We start from the raw sequence: 19,666 nt of genomic DNA, 5'->3' as shown, positions 1-19,666 counted from the left end.
ATTTTTTATTATTATTTTTTAAATATCTACGATTTCCATAATCGACCACTACAGTGCAGAATAGTCCCCCAACGCAAACGGCGCGCGGCGCTCACCCGGTGACCCGAGCAAGCGCTGCGCCCCCCGTCCCGCGCCCCACTACCCGCGCTCGCCCATGAGTCAGTCAACTATCAGCCACAATCAGCTGTGAGTTCAAAGACGACTGGACAGAGCTTAATCCAAATCTACCCTAAAAATGTAATGAGTAAATTAGTTACTTACACCTTATCATGTTACGAGTTTATTTGTTGTTCTAAAAACTAATTAATTAAGTACTCTTTAATTAATAAAAAAACCTTTTACACGAATTTGCTTCCTTCCGCAAAATAATTTTTTTTTACAGAACCTACATTATTATTGTTTTTTAATTAAACCATGCTTTTATGTGTGTGATAAAAGCTTGTACCTACCTACTTATCATTCAAAAGTACTGTAAACAGATGACAATAATGCTCTTTCATACAGGTTCGTTATTCCTTACATTTCCAGCTCTCTACCTTAATAACTTTTACGTCTTTACGATAGTAATTATTAAAATAAAACTTAACTTACTTAATACCGCAAACTGAACACCTAGAAATAACACACTGGCAAACTCTTGTTCCTTCACTTTCGATAGGAGATAAGACAAGATTTTGTTTTTAAACTCGATTGATTTCAGTACCTAAACAAAATTTCATATCTTAAAAGAAAATTTCATATCTTTAATTTGGAGCGGTGACTTGTAATTGAATACAATAATACCAACCGCCTTGCGCGCGGCACGGACATCGGGCTCGCACGGAATAGGTACTTCCCCATCTTCGTGTTTCGGGCGTCATCGGGCGGCCGGCGCTCAATCGTGGATCATCGATTTTCTCTGTTCATCAGTCCGATTTTGCTATCCACGCAGAGAGGCCGCGCGCACGCTCCGCGAAATCTAGCTCGTATTTAGAATACCTAGTACTCAATCGCTATTTTCTTATTTCTTGCCTTGTAACTTCAACTTTTCTCTTCCTCTCTGCTTGATAACTGTTTTCTAGTACTTATTACTTCCTACTAACGTAATTTCATTTCTATCGGCGTTTAATTTAAATACCCTGAACGAATGTTAGTTAGGTTCAGGTTAGACTTCCATTCTTCATAACTTACATAAAATAATTCATCATCATGTTCGGGATTATTTTAAATGAATGTAATTTCATTACACGAAATAACTACCAAAATTTATTGATATTCTTATCGTTTTAATAATAACGATTAGTAATTAAAGATCTACAAATCATTTGCATTTGAGTGTTTTGAAAGCTTGCTTTAAGAGCATTAATGATAGGACGAATCTTTAGTTCACAAAGATTAAACAAAGTATTTTTCCCGCCGCTTTTACATTCTCATTCGTTGATAGACTTCCTGTACTAAACTGACGAAATTAAACTTTTCTGATGTTAAAAATTACGTAAAGTAGTTGAAAATGAAGAATAACGATAACTACCGATTCACGACGACATTCGATGGACGTATTTCATCGAATGCACTTTTCTAATTTGATTTTTTATTGTTTTCTCGTGCGGTTTTGAGTATTTAGTGTGTGAAAGTGTGATAGTGAGTGTAATAATAGTGAGTGAGTGTTAGGAAGATGCCAAACCATACGTACAGTGCTCGTGAGTACGTAAACATGGTTTACTGTTACGGGAGGGCACGTGGAAACGCATCTGAAGTCGCATCGGTGAGTAGGTACCTAGTTCTAAACTTAAAGGAATGTGTTTTTTTTAATGTAGGGAGTAAATACTCTGGTAATTTTGTGTACAAAATACTCCCGCGATTGCGGTAGGTAGTGGCGGAAAGCGCGTAGGTACGCTCCAATACACACACACACACACACACATAGGAAACAGCAAACTAATTTAAAACGAACTTTAACTTTAGTTAGTCAAACAAAAGTACCTATTTACACTACCTATTTTACGTGGCTTCCTTCAGTAGACTATCAGACATGATAAGCGAGCGATCCGCGTAGCTCGATGGGTGCCGCAGTTGAAACGTATTGCAGTATTACGAGCCACAGTACAGTTGATGTCGCACGGAAAATATTCGCTAAAAATTCTACTTTAGTTTGTAATTTTTTTTTTGGTGGATAATGCGTTTATATAAGTCATAATAGATCACCTAAATAAATATGGCGAGGATTGAAATCAACACCCTGTATAGAATTAAAGTACTCGTCAATACAAAACGAACGAACCCAAACTTGATGGATTTAAGTCGTTTTATTATAGAGTTCCTATGGCCACCTTCCAGCTCCATCATCAGATCAGCTCCATGTCATCATAATATTGCATGGTCATCCAAATCACATGTGTTTGCGAAATTTCAGCTTAATCGGTTGCCTGGAAGTGGGTCTTAATTCAGCTTGCAAGATTCCACCCATACAAATATGAGCCAGTCACTGTAATATGACGTCACGCGCATAAAATGGCGGGCCGGCCGCCGCCCGCACTTTTAAAATTCAATATCTTGGAAACTAATTGACGTATCAAAATAATTCTTTCACGTGTATTTTTTATTTTTAACAGAGAATACAGAAAGCTAAAAAACAAAATTAGTGAACATTCTTCATTACGTTAACGACACTTCTACCTCATTGAAAGAAAAGTTCATTCTTAACGCAATCAATCTTATGTCGTATGTACGTAGTTATGTATATGTGACGTCTGCCTACTTATGCCTGGTACGTGAGTGTGGGTATTTTGTTATCGTAATGCTTAGAATGACGGTTGTTGCGGTGTTCTAGGGCGAGACGATCTTCTCGTGGTACAGCGGCGAAGGCGCGGCGCGCGTGGCGGACCGCTGGGGCGGGCGCGTGCGGCGCGTGGCGGACGGCCGGCTGGGGCTGGGCCGCGGCTCCATCAACGTCAGCGCCGTGCGCGAGACCGACGCCGGCCTGTACCGCTGCCGCGTCGCCTTCCCCAACCGCACGCCGCCCGAGCGCAACAACGGCACCTTCTACCGCCTCGACGTCGACGGTCTGACGCGCTCGCTCTCTCTCTCGTACCCCCTGCACACTTATGTACTGTCACCGTTCTTTCTTATCTGCTACTTTTATTCTTTTGTTATTACTGCATTTTCATCTGTCATGTAAGTATGCATTTTCGTAAGGCCTACTTACCTCAGTTAACACAAGAAGAATGTAACACCGCTAGCAAAACTCACTTTAGTCGTGTACGTGGCTTCTTACTAGTATTAAAGCACCTGTAAAGTGCACTAGCTATATACAAAAAATCTAATTATTTGTGATACTTATTTAATAATAATATTCGGTGCAAAGTAATCGAATCATCACAGAATGAATGCGCACCCCTCGCGTCGCAGGCGGGAACCTGATCGTGACGCCGCCGATGAACGTGACGGTGCTGGAGGGCGCGCGCGCGGAGCTGGAGTGCCTGCCCAAGAGCCGCGCGTGGGAGGTGGCGTGGTTCCGCGACGGCGCGCCCGTGGAGCGCCTGCCCGAGCTGGCGGCGCGCGCGCAGCTGGCGCCCAACGGCAGCCTGGTGCTGCGCGCCGCCGCCAGCGCCGACCCCGGCCGCTACGAGTGCCGCGTGCGCGACGCCGCCGGCCAGCAGCAGGTCGCCAGCGCCTACCTCGACGTGCAGTGTGAGTCAGTCTTGCCGTCAGCACGTCAGTCAGGTCAGGCGAATGACCTCTTCACCGTCGAATCACTTACCTACCCAGAAAATTAAGTAAACTCCGATACCATTTTATACAGAAGGTACTTAGGTAGGTACCTGTTACTAGAAGAAGTGAAATAGAACTTCGCAATGATGCCGTCTCGTCTCTGGCGAATTTAAAAAATCAGCTAAAATATTTTTGCTCATACCACTCATTTAAACTTAGTAGCAATAGCACAAGCTATAGCAAGTTGAGCACGTTTGGTTAAAAATCTAAATTCAGAAATCTGGTCTAAGGTAGAAAAAAGGTGGTCTGGTCTGGTCTAAGGTGGTGAAAAGTAGATAAGTTCATCAAAGGTAAGTAAAGGGTGTCCATGTCCAACCAGTGGGAATTTTTCAAACTCAAAATGAATAAAAATACAACTATTTTTTTAATTATTAATGCAAACTGCAGTTTACAATGTGGATGTCGTCTAAATGACGCCCGTTTTACTCCAAGCACTCTTACAGCCGGACCCTTAAATTCGCAACTACGCGAGAGCAAAGTGCGCTGGTGATTTCCCTTCATGGCGGATGTTTTCTTACAGAACCTGAATTGTTTGAGGATTGATGCTGTAAACTTTTGACTTGAGATATCATCCCCACAAGAAAAAGTCGCGTAGTGAGCGAGGCGGCTAGGGTGGCCCTGTACATACCTACTAGCTAATCTTTATTTGAAAAAAAAAATGCTTCAGTGTCTCCATCGAGATCCTATCCGTGTGTGGTGAGGCACCTTGGCATCCGGGGCGATCCCCCCCCCCCCCCCCAACCCCTGTCATAAGTCCAAGGCTAAGGCACCCCAGAATGGTCTGGTGCCCCCCAAGACTTAAAGATGAAAGATGTTAGTACGAATGACCAATCGCCAGTATCATGACATTTCATGACCGTCTTTGTCATGTAGATGCGCCAGTAGTTAAGTACTTATTTGCGCGACTGTTATCACCCCCTGATGCTTGGCACCCGGGGCGGATCGCCCCCACTGCCCCCCCTTACGCCGCTACTGCTGCTTGAATAAAATAAAAACTAAAACTCACATAAGTATTATGGAAAGTAAAATTTGAATGATCACCGTGTTCACAGACAAAGCGAAGGTGGTGTACTCGCCGAAGGAGCAGTACCTCCCGTACGGCAAGCCGGCCAGCCTGGACTGCCACTTCAGCGCCAACCCGCCGCTCACCAACCTGCGCTGGGAGAAGGACGGCTTCCTCTTCGACCCCTACAACGTGCCCGGCGTGTTCTACAGCCGCAACGGCAGCTTGCTCTTCAACCAGGTGACTCGTTGCGAAGTATCAGAAGTGGTGGTCGGCCTCACGGCATCCGCCTCCTTGATAGATAGCCTCCCTAGTGTTATTACTTATGTATCGTTCGCTCGAAACTTTCAAGAGATCAAATTTTTCTTTCAGTTAGGTTTTTACATTTTATTAAGCTTCGACCGAACTAACGCGTCCATAGATCGCCGCAACCGATGACAGGACGCGTTGATGTGAACTCAAATTCATAGGTACTCGACATCTGATCGCCATCGTCATCGTCATCGCGCACGCTGGCTGCACGCGTCGGTTTGGCCGAACCTTTACATACGTAGCGAACCTAGCTCTTATCATAATACCTTTAAAGCGTCTAATGGCACCTTCGACCCGGGCAGGTGGACGAGTCGCACGAGGGCGAGTACTCGTGCACGCCGTACAACGCGCTGGGCTCGGAGGGCGCGTCGCCGGGCGTGCGCGTGCGCGTGCAGCGCCCGCCCGCGCTGGCCGCGCGCCCGCGCCCGCTGTACGTGGCGCGCCTCGGCGACGCGCTCACGCTGCCCTGCGCGCTCGAGGCGCGCCCGCACGACCTCCCCGCCACGCTCCGCTGGACCAGGGTGAGAGATTCTTCGCTGCCAAATAATTGATAAAATTATAATATGACGTCACATTTCGAGTCTCCGTTTTTTTCAGAAAGACGGAAGCGAGTTGCCCGTGGGCCGTTATTCGATCACGGACGGTAACCTGACGATATCGGACATCGCGGAGGAAGACCGCGGCGTGTACGTGTGCTCCGCGCGCAACGACGCCGCCGCCGTGGCCGTGGAGGCCGAGATCCTCGTCGAGAACGTGCCGCCGCGGGCGCCCTACAACCTCACCGCGGCGCCCGCGCTCGACTCGGTGCACCTTTGTTGGGTGCCAGGTGAGTGTTGCTTGCCGATATACATAAGTACTCGTACCTATTTAGTTAGGTTAACTTTGCGATTAAGGGTGAAGCTCACTTCCACCTTCGGCCTGATTGTCACTTACCATCAGGTGAGATACAGGCCAAGAGCTTCCTCGTTGTGTATTTCCTACTGTATCGAGTTTTAATTAAGAAATAAATAAGCGGTCGTCGGTTCAGGAATCAATTTATAGAGTTGCGCCAGTAAAGCGAAAACGATTCCAGGTCACAACGGCCTGGAGGTGGACTACACGGTGTGGTACCGCGAGCGCGCGGTGAGCGAGTGGCGCACCATGCGCATCCTGTCGCGCGGCGTGACGGACGCCACGCTGGTGGGGCTGCGGCCCGGCGCCGACTACGAGGTGCGCGTGCTCTCGCAGGACCACATCGGCGATGGACTCTTCAGCAAACCTATCTTCGTGCGAACTTTGGGTGAGTTTTTAAAACACAGTATTTTTGACGAAAGAGTAGATCATTAGGCCTAAGATGCGCACCGTGATAACTTTTATCGACGTCAAAATGTATGGGCAAAATCGATAAAATGACGTGATAACCGCTTATATCGCGGCGCGCATCTTAGGCCTACTGGTAAATTGGTAATATTATTTTTTCCTTTTAACAGACGTTCGCCTCGTTTAACTCATCGTGTGCGTACGTAATTTGAACGCGTTCCAGACCCCGAGACGGCGGAGACGGGCGCGACGGCGTTCGCGGCGGCCACGGAGGCGACGGCGGCGGCGGGGGCGGCGGCGGCGGGCGAGCTGCAGGTGTGGGCGCGCCTGCTGGACGAGGGCGCGCTGGTGCGCTGGCGCGGCGCGGGCGCGGCCGAGCGCTGCACGCTGCGCTGGTACGCGGGCCCGGCGCCCGGCGAGCGCCTGCTGGCCACGGCGCACACGCATCACGATTACATGCTCGGTGGGTACGACTCGTCTCGCCGTATCGTGTATGACGTCACCGCGACTTTTGTCGCGAGCTCGTCGACTCTCGGATCGTTCGCATCGAGCCGCTTGATATTTTTTCGCATTTTCGTACGGAGCGCTTCGGAGCGTCGATCGATTGATCGCCGGGTGTTCTTCCAGTGAGCGAGATCGAGGAGGGCGCGTCGTACTGGGCGCGCGTGGAGTGCGCGCAGGGCGGCGCGGGCGGCGCGGCGCTGCAGGTGCCGGCCTACGCGCGCCTGCGCACGGCCGCCGCCGCCGCCGCCGCCGCCGCGCTGCTGCTGGCCGCGGCCGCGCTCGCCGCCTACTTCGCCCGCCGCCGCCTCGCGCGAGCGCGGCCCGGCTCCGCGAAGCGTGTTCGCTGATGACGAGAGTTCGCCGGTGCCGATTCCGACTGCGCGAGCGGGATGAATCGAGTCAGTTCCGTCGAATCGAATCGAAGAGAAGTTTTGTATTCGATTTTTCGACACGCTAAATATGTTTGTTTTACATTTACATGATTATTATGTTACTTTTATTTCTAAATTAGTAAGTACCTACCAACTGACATTTTTTTTTGAGAATTTTGATATTGTTTTTGTTAGATCCATACTTCCTAGGACAGCCTGTATAAGTAATACGAATCGTAAAAACGTCTTGGTAATATCCTCTCGCGCGGTCGTGATTGTGACTTACATTGAATTAAAATAAAGAGTGTGATAGGTAGATTGGCAAGCAATCAAACCAACGCGTGCAGAACGATCGCGCCGGCGATGGCGATCTGCACGCGTTGGTTTGGTTGAAGCTTTACAGTAAGTTATGTTACGTTATTTATTTGTACGATTAAATTAATAAAAAAATTACGTTATATAATTTGTGTTTTCATTGTCAAATCAAAATCAAATCAATTTATTTTCGTGAAAAGTGGTCTACAAGTTCTTACAATATTAAAATGTCCGCACAGTCCACCAGAAGCTGACATGCAAATATTGTTAACATTATATTTAATTATTGAATACATTAAAATTTAATAAATTACATTTTGGTATTTAATTAATAATTTTAGTGTCAATTTAATTTAATTAAAAATACGTAATTTAATTAGTATGTAAATAAGTAGGTATTCATGGCAATTTCAAAGGTTACAAAATCTATTACACAGGACAAAATACTCATAGTTTAAATCATGACATTGACAGTGGGGCGCCACCGTCAATACCGGATCGCTGGTTCCGATTTTTGCCATGTTGGAAACCATATAGTTGAACGATGGTAGCGCCCCCCTGTCATTGAGTTTGGTGGGACAGTTCAGCGTGGGTCATCTATACCAACCATGTTTTTAGTAAATTTTTAAATGGTTGCAAAGGAAGAGACTTTGTTGTTTCATCTAACCTGTTATAATTTTTTATGGCCATACAGTAAGCATTTTTTACTGTACACTGGTAGTTTTCGTAGGAAAATTTACCACATTTACCAAATCATGGGTCTACATGACGTTAGACTGTCCACGTTGTAGATTGCCCTGATACATTGTTTTTGTCTCCCTATCTACCTAATAAGTAGTTTTGTTCATATCGATTAGACAACTTAAGTATATATAGCCTGACCAGGAACATAAAAACCCTCGCCATGTTGCGGAAAACTAATGGTACTAATTTCTTTTAATGGCAACAGTAACTGAAAACTTCATTTACATGTCAATAATCAAGCTGTCTATTGCTGTCAAAGTGTAAACAAACTTTATTTTAAATGTGTGAATTGATTTTGTGAATTAAATTGCTAAAATCTTCTTATAGTCGTGAAAGAAAAGTGGTTCACAATGTGTTAAAGTATTTGTCGAAGAGAAATATTAAGGGTTCGGACAATATTTTCATTGAATAATGTTTACGACAGAGGTTGTCAAATTGTCTGACATGTTTATCGTATAGTACAGTCCGCTATGAAAAATTAGCTGTGGTTTGTTTCAACTACCTATTTTAAAGTTTTTTGTCACTTTCTAAGTGTTGAATTTTATGGAATTGGGAAAGAAGTACCGAGTTTGAAGCGTTCATGAGCAGACATTGCAGTTGAATATTCAAGTTCTGAATTTGATTATTGATGAATAATAAAATAAATCCTACTAGCTCGATTGATGGTTTCATTTAATTTATTTAAACCAGGTTACCTATAATAATATTTTTTCGTTAATTTATAAAAACATCAAATTAGCCCGCAATTCTGAATCCTGATACATAAAGTTAGCCTGTTAATTTAACACAGGTACGACTGTACTCAGTGTTGCACTATCAATTGCAATTGACGCGCCTCTATGCCAGGGTTTTTATGTTCCTGGTCAGGCTATACTTATATTTTTCTATTGAAATATTAGGTCCTCCTTTATCTATGAAATTAGCGTTTTATATGGAGAATTTCACGAACATTAATTTTTCCATACTATCGTTTTTTAAGGAAACACACATTCAAATATTTATGAAATTTTGTAGGTAGATTAATTTAAAACAACATTATAGCCTGACCAGGAACATAAAAACCCTCGCCATGTTGCGGAAAACTAATGGTACTAATTTCTTTTAATGGCAACAGTAACTGAAAACTTCATTGACATGTCACCTTGCATGTCAGTCTATTGCTGTCAAAGTGTAAACAAACTTTATTTTAAATGTGCGCAATTGCTTTTGTGAATTAAATTGCTAAAATCTTTTTATAGTCGTGAAAGAAAAGTGGTTCACAATGTGTTAAAGTATTTGTCGAAGAGAAATACTAAGGGTTCGGACAATATTTTTATTGAATAATGTTTCCGACAAAGGTTGTCAAATTGACTGACATGTTTATCGTATAGTACAGTCCACTATGAAAATTAGCTGTGGTTTGTTTCAACTACCTATTTTAATTTTTTTTGTCACTTTCTAAGTGTTGAATTTTAAGGAATTGGGAAAGAAGTACCGAGTTTGAAGCGTTCATGAGCAGACATTGCAGTTGAATATTCAAGTTCTGAATTTGATTATTGATGAATAATAAAATAAATCCTACTAGCTCGATTGATGGTTTCATTTAATTTATTTAAACCAGGTTACCTTTAATAATATTTTTTCGTTAATTTATGAAAATATCAAATTAGCCCGTAATCCTAAATCCTGATACATAAAGTTAGCCTATTAATTTAACACAGGTACGACTGTACTCAGTGTTGCACTATCAAATGCAATTGACGCGCCTCTATGCCAGGGTTTTTATGTTCCTGGTCGGGCTATAAGGCGGTTATCACACTGCGCCGCGCTCCGCCGCGGAGCGCGTGATTTTCTTATAAAAAATCACGCGCGCGGACGCGTTGTCAGTGTGAAGTGCCGCGCGTGTTTTCTATACAAACTGAGGTAGTTGCATACAATGATTAAATCTGTCGCCCCGCGCTCCCTAAGCTATAGGATATGCTAAGAAAATTTTAGAAAATGGATATCTGTAACAATATATTTAATTTTGTAACTGAAATGGATGTCACTTCGGAAGAGCCTGAAGATTAAATTCTAATTGAAAAAATATATTTTTTTAAACATTTTATACGTACCTACGTATAAGAACACATCGCAGCTGTTATAAATCGACAGAGGAGCAAATCCGCCGCGGCTTGAAACAGGAGTTAATCACTGGATGGAGTTACACAGTCCAAAAATCCTCTCCACTGATCGGCATTAACACACAAGGATAGTTCAAGAAGCGATTGAAATTAAGAATCATAAAAATTTCAATCGGGAGGACGGATTTAAATTTTCACCAGTGTGGAATCCGCTGATTAATAAATTATGCAACCGCGAATTTTGCCGTCAAGAAGTACGAAGACGGATACTGTGAGGGTTCGTGTATCGTGTTAACATCAATATTTGTAGTGTAACAAATGACAATATGAGGGTAGTTGAAAATGTTCAAGCCCGCCCGAACCACAACGCGAGCCGCCAGTCTGCTTGTGACTACGGCTGCAGCATAGCAGCCTCAGATCATAGAAGGGATAGCAGCCTAAACGTCAAGCCGTGAGTACTTATGTAAACGTCGCGTTAAGACCCGTGTCTTACTATCTTAGTTAAAACTGTTTTTTTTCCAACCCTGATAGTTAAAGACCCAATATTATGAAATTTTCCTAATTTGAAACTTCCTATTAGTCGCCCTTCAAAAGCGTGTTGTCCCAGGCGCCAAGCTATGTTGTGATTAAAATAATATTGTTTTCTATAGAAAACGTGCGTCGAGCGCGTTGGTGTTGTCTTCTAAAGAAGACCGTGGCGCTCAAGTCAGAACTAATAACCTAGTGACGGTTAGCGCCCTCCTGTAAATGTTATAAGGTTGTCCAGTGTGGCAAAATCAGAATTAAAAGAAAAATGCTTAAAAAATTAAAAACACGCTTTTTACTGCTGCATTAAAAGGCAGGATACTGGACATTATCTAGCACTAAATTGCTCGAAAGGACAAAAGACAATGCCGGAAATTGGCGTCTTTTTTTTTTCGCGCGGCCATCGACCAAACTTTGTTTTTTGATTACAAAATAGTGTAATAAACCAAACTTACTATGACATGTACCTCTAAACTCAGTCTGAACTGAGTTACGAGCATTAGAAGTTTGATGATTTTCATACTAGATTTGCTTTTTTCGCGCAAAGTTTTGTAAGAAATTGCAACAAAATAGTGAGATTGTATGTGTAAACAAACAATACCATCCATTAAAGGCTCCAGACATCAGTATGGAGCAGAATCAGCGCAATAAAAAAATAGCGCAATATTTTGTTGCATTTTCTTACACAACTTGCGCACAAAAAGCAAATCTAAACTCAACATCAAATAAACCGCACCTTCCGTGACGCGAACTTTAACGATTTTCTTCTGACACAATCATGGTGCCCCAACAATATTGGTGTTATTTGAAAGCCCAATAAATATCCTTAAAGAAAGACACATTTAATTTCTTAATAAATGATTAACATATACCATAAATGTGACTTGAAAAAATACCTCACTTTGGGCCCACCTATGGGATCAATTAGACCAATTTTTATGGTTATAAAACCAAATAATGATCTCACGTGTCCTCTTTACCAGATGTATAGCGATTAATCCCAACTTAACAGTTTTATAGCCATAAAAGTTGGCTCTAGCGTAACTACCTATTTTTTGAAGAAGTGACTCTGGATCCTTCTAAAGACACATTTTTGAGGTAAAAACCTTTCCTTTAATTAAATGAACGTTAGAACTAGGCTTTTAAATGGTGCCAATATTGGTGGGAAGTGGGGATGCATATTATTATGTTTGAAAATGCTTGTCGCGGGAGGTGCGATTTATTTGATGTCGAGTGTAGTATGAAAATCATCAAACTTCTAATACTCGTAACTCAGTTCAGACTGAGTTTAGAGGTATACATGCCATAGTAAGTTTGGTTTATTACACTATTTTGTAATCAAAAAACAAAGTTTGGTCGATGGCCGCGCGAAAAAAAAAGACGCCACTTTCCATACAAAATCTGGCATTGCCATTTAATAAACCCAAACTCGATGCGATTCCGCCGTTTCGTTTAGGAGTTCCTATGGCCACCTTCCAGTTTCATCATCAGACCAGCTCGATGGTACCATAATATTGTATTGTCATCTGATCTCTTAGAGTCTGATCTACATATATTTTATAACTGCCAAGTTTCATGATGATACAAGAATTAGAAGTGCGTGTCATTCAGATTACATAGTTACTTAGTTACATACAAGACGACCTAATAAAACCGTGTTAAAAACAGGTGGGGGGCGGGCCACGTACGGACATAATTAACTCTGTGGACATAGCAATGGCATTATTAAATAGCTAACTAATCTGTGGTAGACAGACATAGTAATTAATTGTTCGATTATGGAAAAAAATAAAAAATATGGGTCTAATATTTTCTAATTCTCTATCAGACGGACTAAATAGAATTTCGATTTCATTACCCAGTCATCATCCCTATTCCAGGTCGTAGCTGAGTGGCACCCTGCGCTAGTCGGGTGAGTATTATACAAATAACTGTATAGTGATCGTGCCGGTTGAAGTAGCGTCATGACTGTAAGCGGTCAAAGGTAAATAATATTTATTTTCGACGAAGTTAAATTTGTAAACTAGTCAAAAATTGTCCAATACGACCCTTAAAATTACCTCAATTACACTGATTAGTCACCCTAATATAGTTCTTGCATTAACCGATCGAATCACGAAAAATAATTGTTTGGCCCAGCGAAAAAGTCTACCTGCCTAGACACAAAAGGGTAGGTGGGAGGGCGAATTTTTGAATTCGATGACGTCGGATTTCTACAAATGGGGTGTCTATGGATAGGGCTCGCAGAGACGAACAAAACAAGCCGGTTCACGTTGGGGGTGACCCTAGAATATTTTAAAGTTAACGCCCAAAAACCGTTTCAAAATAAAAGTTAAGGTTTTTGTTAGGTTTCATTAAGTTAGGTTCTGAAACGAACCTAACCGGTTTTCAGAATGTCCTCAGGAACCTAACCGTAATTTTTCAGGAATTTCCGGTTACCGGTTTTTTGTAACCTAACCGGTTTTTGTTAGGTTTCATTAAGTTAGGTTCTGAAACGAACCTAACCGGTTTTCAGAATGTCCTCAGGAACCTAACCGTAATTTTTCAGGAATTTCCGGTTACCGGTTTTTTGTAACCTAACCGGTTTTTGTTAGGTTTCATTAAGTTAGGTTCTGAAACGAACCTAACCGGTTTTCAGAATGTCCTCAGGAACCTAACCGTAATTTTTCAGGAATTTCCGGTTACCGGTTTTTTGTAACCTAACCGGTTTTTGTTAGGTTTCATTAAGTTAGGTTCTGAAACGAACCTAACCGGTTTTCAGAATGTCCTCAGGAACCTAACCGTAATTTTTCAGGAATTTCCGGTTACCGGTTTTTTGTAACCTAACCGGTTTTTGTTAGGTTTCATTAAGTTAGGTTCTGAAACGAACCTAACCGGTTTTCAGAATGTCCTCAGGAACCTAACCGTAATTTTTCAGGAATTTCCGGTTACCGGTTTTTTGTAACCTAACCGGTTTTTGTTAGGTTTCATTAAGTTAGGTTCTGAAACGAACCTAACCGGTTTTCAGAATGTCCTCAGGAACCTAACCGTAATTTTACAGGAATTTCCGGTTACCGGTTTTTTGTAACCTAACCGGTTTTTGTTAGGTTTCATTAAGTTAGGTTCTGAAACGAACCTAACCGGTTTTCAGAATGTCCTCAGGAACCTAACCGTAATTTTTCAGGAATTTCCGGTTACCGGTTTTTTGTAACCTAACCGGTTTTTGTTAGGTTTCATTAAGTTAGGTACTGAAACGAACCTAACCGGTTTTCAGAATGTCCTCAGGAACCTAACCGTAATTTTTCAGGAATTTCCGGTTACCGGTTTTTTGTAACCTAACCGGTTTTTGTTAGGTTTCATTAAGTTAGGTTCTGAAACGAACCTAACCGGTTTTCAGAATGTCCTCAGGAACCTAACCGTAATTTTTCAGGAATTTCCGGTTACCGGTTTTTTGTAACCTAACCGGTTTTTGTTAGGTTTCATTAAGTTAGGTTCTGAAACGAACCTAACCGGTTTTCAGAATGTCCTCAGGAACCTAACCGTAATTTTTCAGGAATTTCCGGTTACCGGTTTTTTGTAACCTAACCGGTTTTTGTTAGGTTTCATTAAGTTAGGTTCTGAAACGAACCTAACCGGTTTTCAGAATGTCCTCAGGAACCTAACCGTAATTTTTCAGGAATTTCCGGTTACCGGTTTTTTGTAACCTAACCGGTTTTTGTTAGGTTTCATTAAGTTAGGTTCTGAAACGAACCTAACCGGTTTTCAGAATGTCCTCAGGAACCTAACCGTAATTTTTCAGGAATTTCCGGTTACCGGTTTTTTGTAACCTAACCGGTTTTTGTTAGGTTTCATTAAGTTAGGTTCTGAAACGAACCTAACCGGTTTTCAGAATGTCCTCAGGAACCTAACCGTAATTTTTCAGGAATTTCCGGTTACCGGTTTTTTGTAACCTAACCGGTTTTTGTTAGGTTTAATTAAGTTAGGTTCTGAAACGAACCTAACCGGTTTTCAGAATGTCCTCAGGAACCTAACCGTAATTTTTCAGGAATTTCCGGTTACCGGTTTTTTGTAACCTAACCGGTTTTTGTTAGGTTTCATTAAGTTAGGTTCTGAAACGAACCTAACCGGTTTTCAGAATGTCCTCAGGAACCTAACCGTAATTTTTCAGGAATTTCCGGTTACCGGTTTTTTGTAACCTAACCGGTTTTTGTTAGGTTTCATTAAGTTAGGTTCTGAAACGAACCTAACCGGTTTTCAGAATGTCCTCAGGAACCTAACCGTAATTTTTCAGGAATTTCCGGTTACCGGTTTTTTGTAACCTAACCGGTTTTTGTTAGGTTTCATTAAGTTAGGTTTTTTTTTTTTTTTTTTTTTTTTTTTTTTTTTCTATTTACCTCTAGCATAACCAGAGCCTTTTTTATTATTTTGATTTCAATTATTTGCTATTGGTTTTAGAGATTAAAGTTAGTTGTTTTTATTTTTATTTCTTTGTTTGGTTTCGTTAATATTTTTGCATTTGAAAAAATTACCTCCATTTGCTTTTTAATTTTATACTTATTTTGCTACTAATTTTCTATAAGTTTTATTTCAAATTTTTGTTTAATCTATTGTTTTTATATTTTATCTATTTTTACATGTTTTGTTTTGGCCAAAATGAATTTACTATTTATTTTCTATTTGTACTAATAACCTATTTTTCTATTGTTTTATTTGCAGGTAACATTACACTCAAAGTGTTGTGACTATATTATGACAATATAGTATTAACATTTTGCTATTTGTGCCGTTTTCCTGAAATACTAGAAGCAAATTTACTTGTTAAATTGTTCAATTTGTTCAACAAATTGACTCCAATTTATTATTATAGATGTTAATTTAAATTTTTGAATTTTTTAATTTTCTGCCAAATTTTTGATGTGCATTTGGAGTCGATTTGAATTTAGAAGTTTTGAGGACCTAAATTTAGTCACCTAACCACCTAACTTTCCTGGTACAAGGAATCTTCGGTAGTGACACGTTGCCGCGAGCTGGATGGTAATCCCCGGAAATCTCAGCTGTATGCCACTGTGGACCTGGCCAGCGCATCCCACCGCCTGCGCACTGGGCAGTCGCTGCTGAAGGCGTTGTGCGCGACGTGCTCCGCTTTGGCTCGCTGACAGTTGCGGCACGAAGGTGCCCCGCCAGCGAGCTTCTCGGCGCAGTCGGTGCTCATGTGCGGCCCCCCACAGTGGCTACAGACGTCGGCGGACTCTGTGCAAAATCGCTTGCTGTGGCCGTATCCCAGACACTTGGTACACTGCACCAGCGGTGACTGGTCGGCCACGCGGATGTGCTGCAGGTCGATATGCACAGATCCCGCCGCGATTGCCCGTTGGTAGATTGCCGGGGAAACACTAACGACAACGTGATTCGTGTGCAGGTTTCTAGACTTTTTCTTATATCGGACGACGATACGGTCCTCCCCTTCGCGGAGGTCACGAAAAATATCCCCGTTCTGCTTCCTCAGTGCCTTCAGGACGTCCTCGTCGCTGTTAAGCAGGAGGACGTCCTTCATCACGAGGAGCGGGTCCTTATTCTTCATGTCCTCCGCGATGAGGAGGCCTCCCGTACCCTCGATCCTCTCTTTGACCTTTCTTCTTTCATCTTCAGTCGCACAGCCCATTATGATCTTTTGATTTTTAGCCTTCCTTATTCTATCTACTTTCACCCAGCCCTCCTTGGCGTTGACGGCGTCCCTGACTCTCCGCAGCACCTCCTCTCCTGTCTCCATTGCGTCCTTAGACGAGACGACAATGGAGTGCAGGGCCGACCTGGTCGGCTGCTGGACAGTCCGGGCCGCCGCCACGCTGGCGTAGGTTATCGTGTTGGCTGTGTCCTGCTGCTTCACTACCTGTTCCTTAAGTTCGTCAATCTTTTTATTGTTTTCCAGCAAAAGTCTTCTGTTTTCCCTTAATTCCTCCACTATCCTGTCCTGTTCCACTCTCTCTTCCCTATCCTTTTCCTGTCCTCTCTCAGGTTCCGGCTCTACCACTGTCTTTCCGGGAGCCTTCCCCTTCCTTTCCATTTCAGACTCCTTGATGAGCTGGAACATCCGATCCAGAGCCTCGGTGACGGTGGTCTTAATGTCACCTCTCAAATTTCTGGCGGTGCCGAGGCTCATTTTGGCCTTTTGAAGAGAGGCTCTGGCCTCGGATGTTCTGTCTCTAGTGGGTGCGATAGGTTAGGTTAGGTTAGGTTAGGTTAGGTTAGGTTAGGTTAGGTTAGGTTAGGTTAGGTTAGGTTAGGTTAGGTTAGGTTAGGTTAGGTTAGGTTAGGTTAGGTTAGGTTAGGTTAGGTTAGGTTAGGTTAGGTTAGGTTAGGTTAGGTTAGGTTAGGTTAGGTTAGGTTAGGTTAGGTTAGGTTAGGTTAGGTTAGGTTAGGTTAGGTTAGGTTAGGTTAGGTTAGGTTAGGTTAGGTTAGGTTAGGTTAGGTTAGGTTAGGTTAGGTTAGGTTAGGTTAGGTTAGGTTAGGTTAGGTTAGGTTAGGTTAGGTTAGGTTAGGTTAGGTTAGGTTAGGTTAGGTTAGGTTAGGTTAGGTTAGGTTAGGTTAGGTTAGGTTAGGTTAGGTTAGGTTAGGTTAGGTTAGGTTAGGTTAGGTTAGGTTAGGTTAGGTTAGGTTAGGTTAGGTTAGGTTAGGTTAGGTTAGGTTAGGTTAGGTTAGGTTAGGTTAGGTTAGGTTAGGTTAGGTTAGGTTAGGTTAGGTTAGGTTAGGTTAGGTTAGGTTAGGTTAGGTTAGGTTAGGTTAGGTTAGGTTAGGTTAGGTTAGGTTAGGTTAGGTTAGGTTAGGTTAGGTTAGGTTAGGTTAGGTTAGGTTAGGTTAGGTTAGGTTAGGTTAGGTTAGGTTAGGTTAGGTTAGGTTAGGTTAGGTTAGGTTAGGTTAGGTTAGGTTAGGTTAGGTTAGGTTAGGTTAGGTTAGGTTAGGTTAGGTTAGGTTAGGTTAGGTTAGGTTAGGTTAGGTTAGGTTAGGTTAGGTTAGGTTAGGTTAGGTTAGGTTAGGTTAGGTTAGGTTAGGTTAGGTTTTTTTTTTTTTTTTTTTTTTTTTTTTTTTTTTTTTTTTTTTTTTTTTTTTTTTTTTCAGCTTTCCCCTGATATTTATTTTTCAGGGATTTTGTTTTTTCTGGGGTTTTTATCTTTTTGTTCTTTTCTTTTTTGTTTTCTATTTTCTTTTCAAAAATGCAACTTATCTTTATTTTCTAATACAATTTTCTTATATCTACTTCATATTTTTATCTATATATCTTATCTATTACATATTTTATCTATTTATCTTATCTAGTTTATTCTAATACTATATATCTTATCTTATACATTGATAAACTATCTTTCTATCTATCGGGTGCTACTATACATTCCAATCTTATCTCTATTCTTTCCTTTTTTCTTATCTAGTTTTTACTTACATTTTACGGTTTGCTACAGTTTCCTTTTTTACTTAATTTTAAGCTTATCCTATTTTACTTATACATATTTATCTTTTATTACTTACATTTTATATTCCAAATATAAAAGAAATAATATTTGCTCTACTTATTTTTATTATTTACTTTTTCGCATATTTTTATACTGAAATCTAGGAACTTGCTCCTTTTACTTTTATCTAGTATGAACTCATGAAGATTATCTATTTTTAACTGCTTTTGTAATTTTTGTTCCAGGTCGAACCTCGACTTCGCGTAAACTGGACATTCCACCAGCAAATGGGGGACTGTTTCTTCCACCTCGTCATCACACACACACGATGGGCTCTCCCGACACTTGAAGCGATTCAAGTATTGGGCGAACCCACCGTGCCCCGTGAGGACCTGTGTGAGTTTGCCGTAGGGTTGAATGCTCCTCACTACCCTGTATGCTTGTGTCGCGCTTGGAAAGAAGATTTTCGTAATCTTTGCGGTCTGCTCAGTTTGGTACCTATTCTCCCATTTGCTCAACGTATCCTGGCGTAGAATGCGCTTTACAAATGACACGGGGCAGTCGTCGTAATCCGGTTTCGTCTTCATCCTCAGCGCTGCCTCTTTCGCGAGCACGTCCGCCCGCTCGTTCCCCTCCATCCCCGCGTGGGCCCTGATCCAGAACAAGTGGATGGTAGTTCCGTTTTCGGTTGCCTCTCTGATGTTATTTCTGGTCTCGACCACGAGGGGATGGAGAGAAACGCCGCGGGTGATCGTCTCAAGCGATGATCTGGAGTCGCTGAGGATGGTGTAGACTCTACCTGGTGCCCGTTTCGCGATGTCCCTGGTTGCTCTGGTTAGAGCCAGTAGTTCAGCCTGAAAAACAGTGCAGAACTCTCCCAGCTTCAACTTTTTAGAGGAGATTTCCGCGCCGTTATCCCAAAAGGATATCGCCGCGCCAACCTTCCCCTCTATTTTACTCCCATCGGTGTAAATTTGGATGCTATTGTCGTCTAACTGGGAGAGCTCCGCACTGCTCTCGATCTGCCCAAACTCCAGGTGCATCTGTGTCGCTGGATGCGGTGCCCGTGCATAGGGCACAGGTAACTCCATCTCTCGGTCTTCTACTACTCTCCGGGAGTGCCCTTTCTTTACTTCGTAAAGAGAGGCTGCCTCCCTGATCCTGAGGTCCAGGGGAAGCAGCCCGGAGAGTATTAGAGCCGAGTTGAGCGATGTTGTCCTGTACGCCTTTACCATCTTCTGAGCAAACCCTCTTTGAACCTCGTTTAGGTGCTTACGAACGCCTATCTTTTCCGCTGCTGGTGACCACACACTT

The 19,666-nt window shown here is 42.4% G+C and overlaps 1 protein-coding gene across 1 annotated transcript; it reads left to right on the top strand.

The window, feature by feature from the left end:
- Positions 1-2,881: 2,881 nt before the first annotated feature.
- On the top strand, positions 2,882-6,691 carry LOC135072759 (protein borderless; the record flags this gene model as incomplete). The annotated part of the gene is made up of 7 exons (XM_063966796.1): positions 2,882-3,041; positions 3,388-3,669; positions 4,803-4,993; positions 5,368-5,586; positions 5,663-5,891; positions 6,138-6,344; positions 6,588-6,691. Coding segments are annotated over 7 exons (1,392 nt in total), but the record flags the coding sequence as incomplete, so codon positions are not given.
- Positions 6,692-19,666: the final 12,975 nt, after the last annotated feature.

Source organism: Ostrinia nubilalis, chromosome 6, assembly GCF_963855985.1.
Source record: "Ostrinia nubilalis chromosome 6, ilOstNubi1.1, whole genome shotgun sequence".
Lineage (NCBI taxonomy): Eukaryota > Metazoa > Arthropoda > Insecta > Lepidoptera > Crambidae > Ostrinia > Ostrinia nubilalis.
This window is presented reverse-complemented; position numbering and strand designations above follow the sequence as displayed.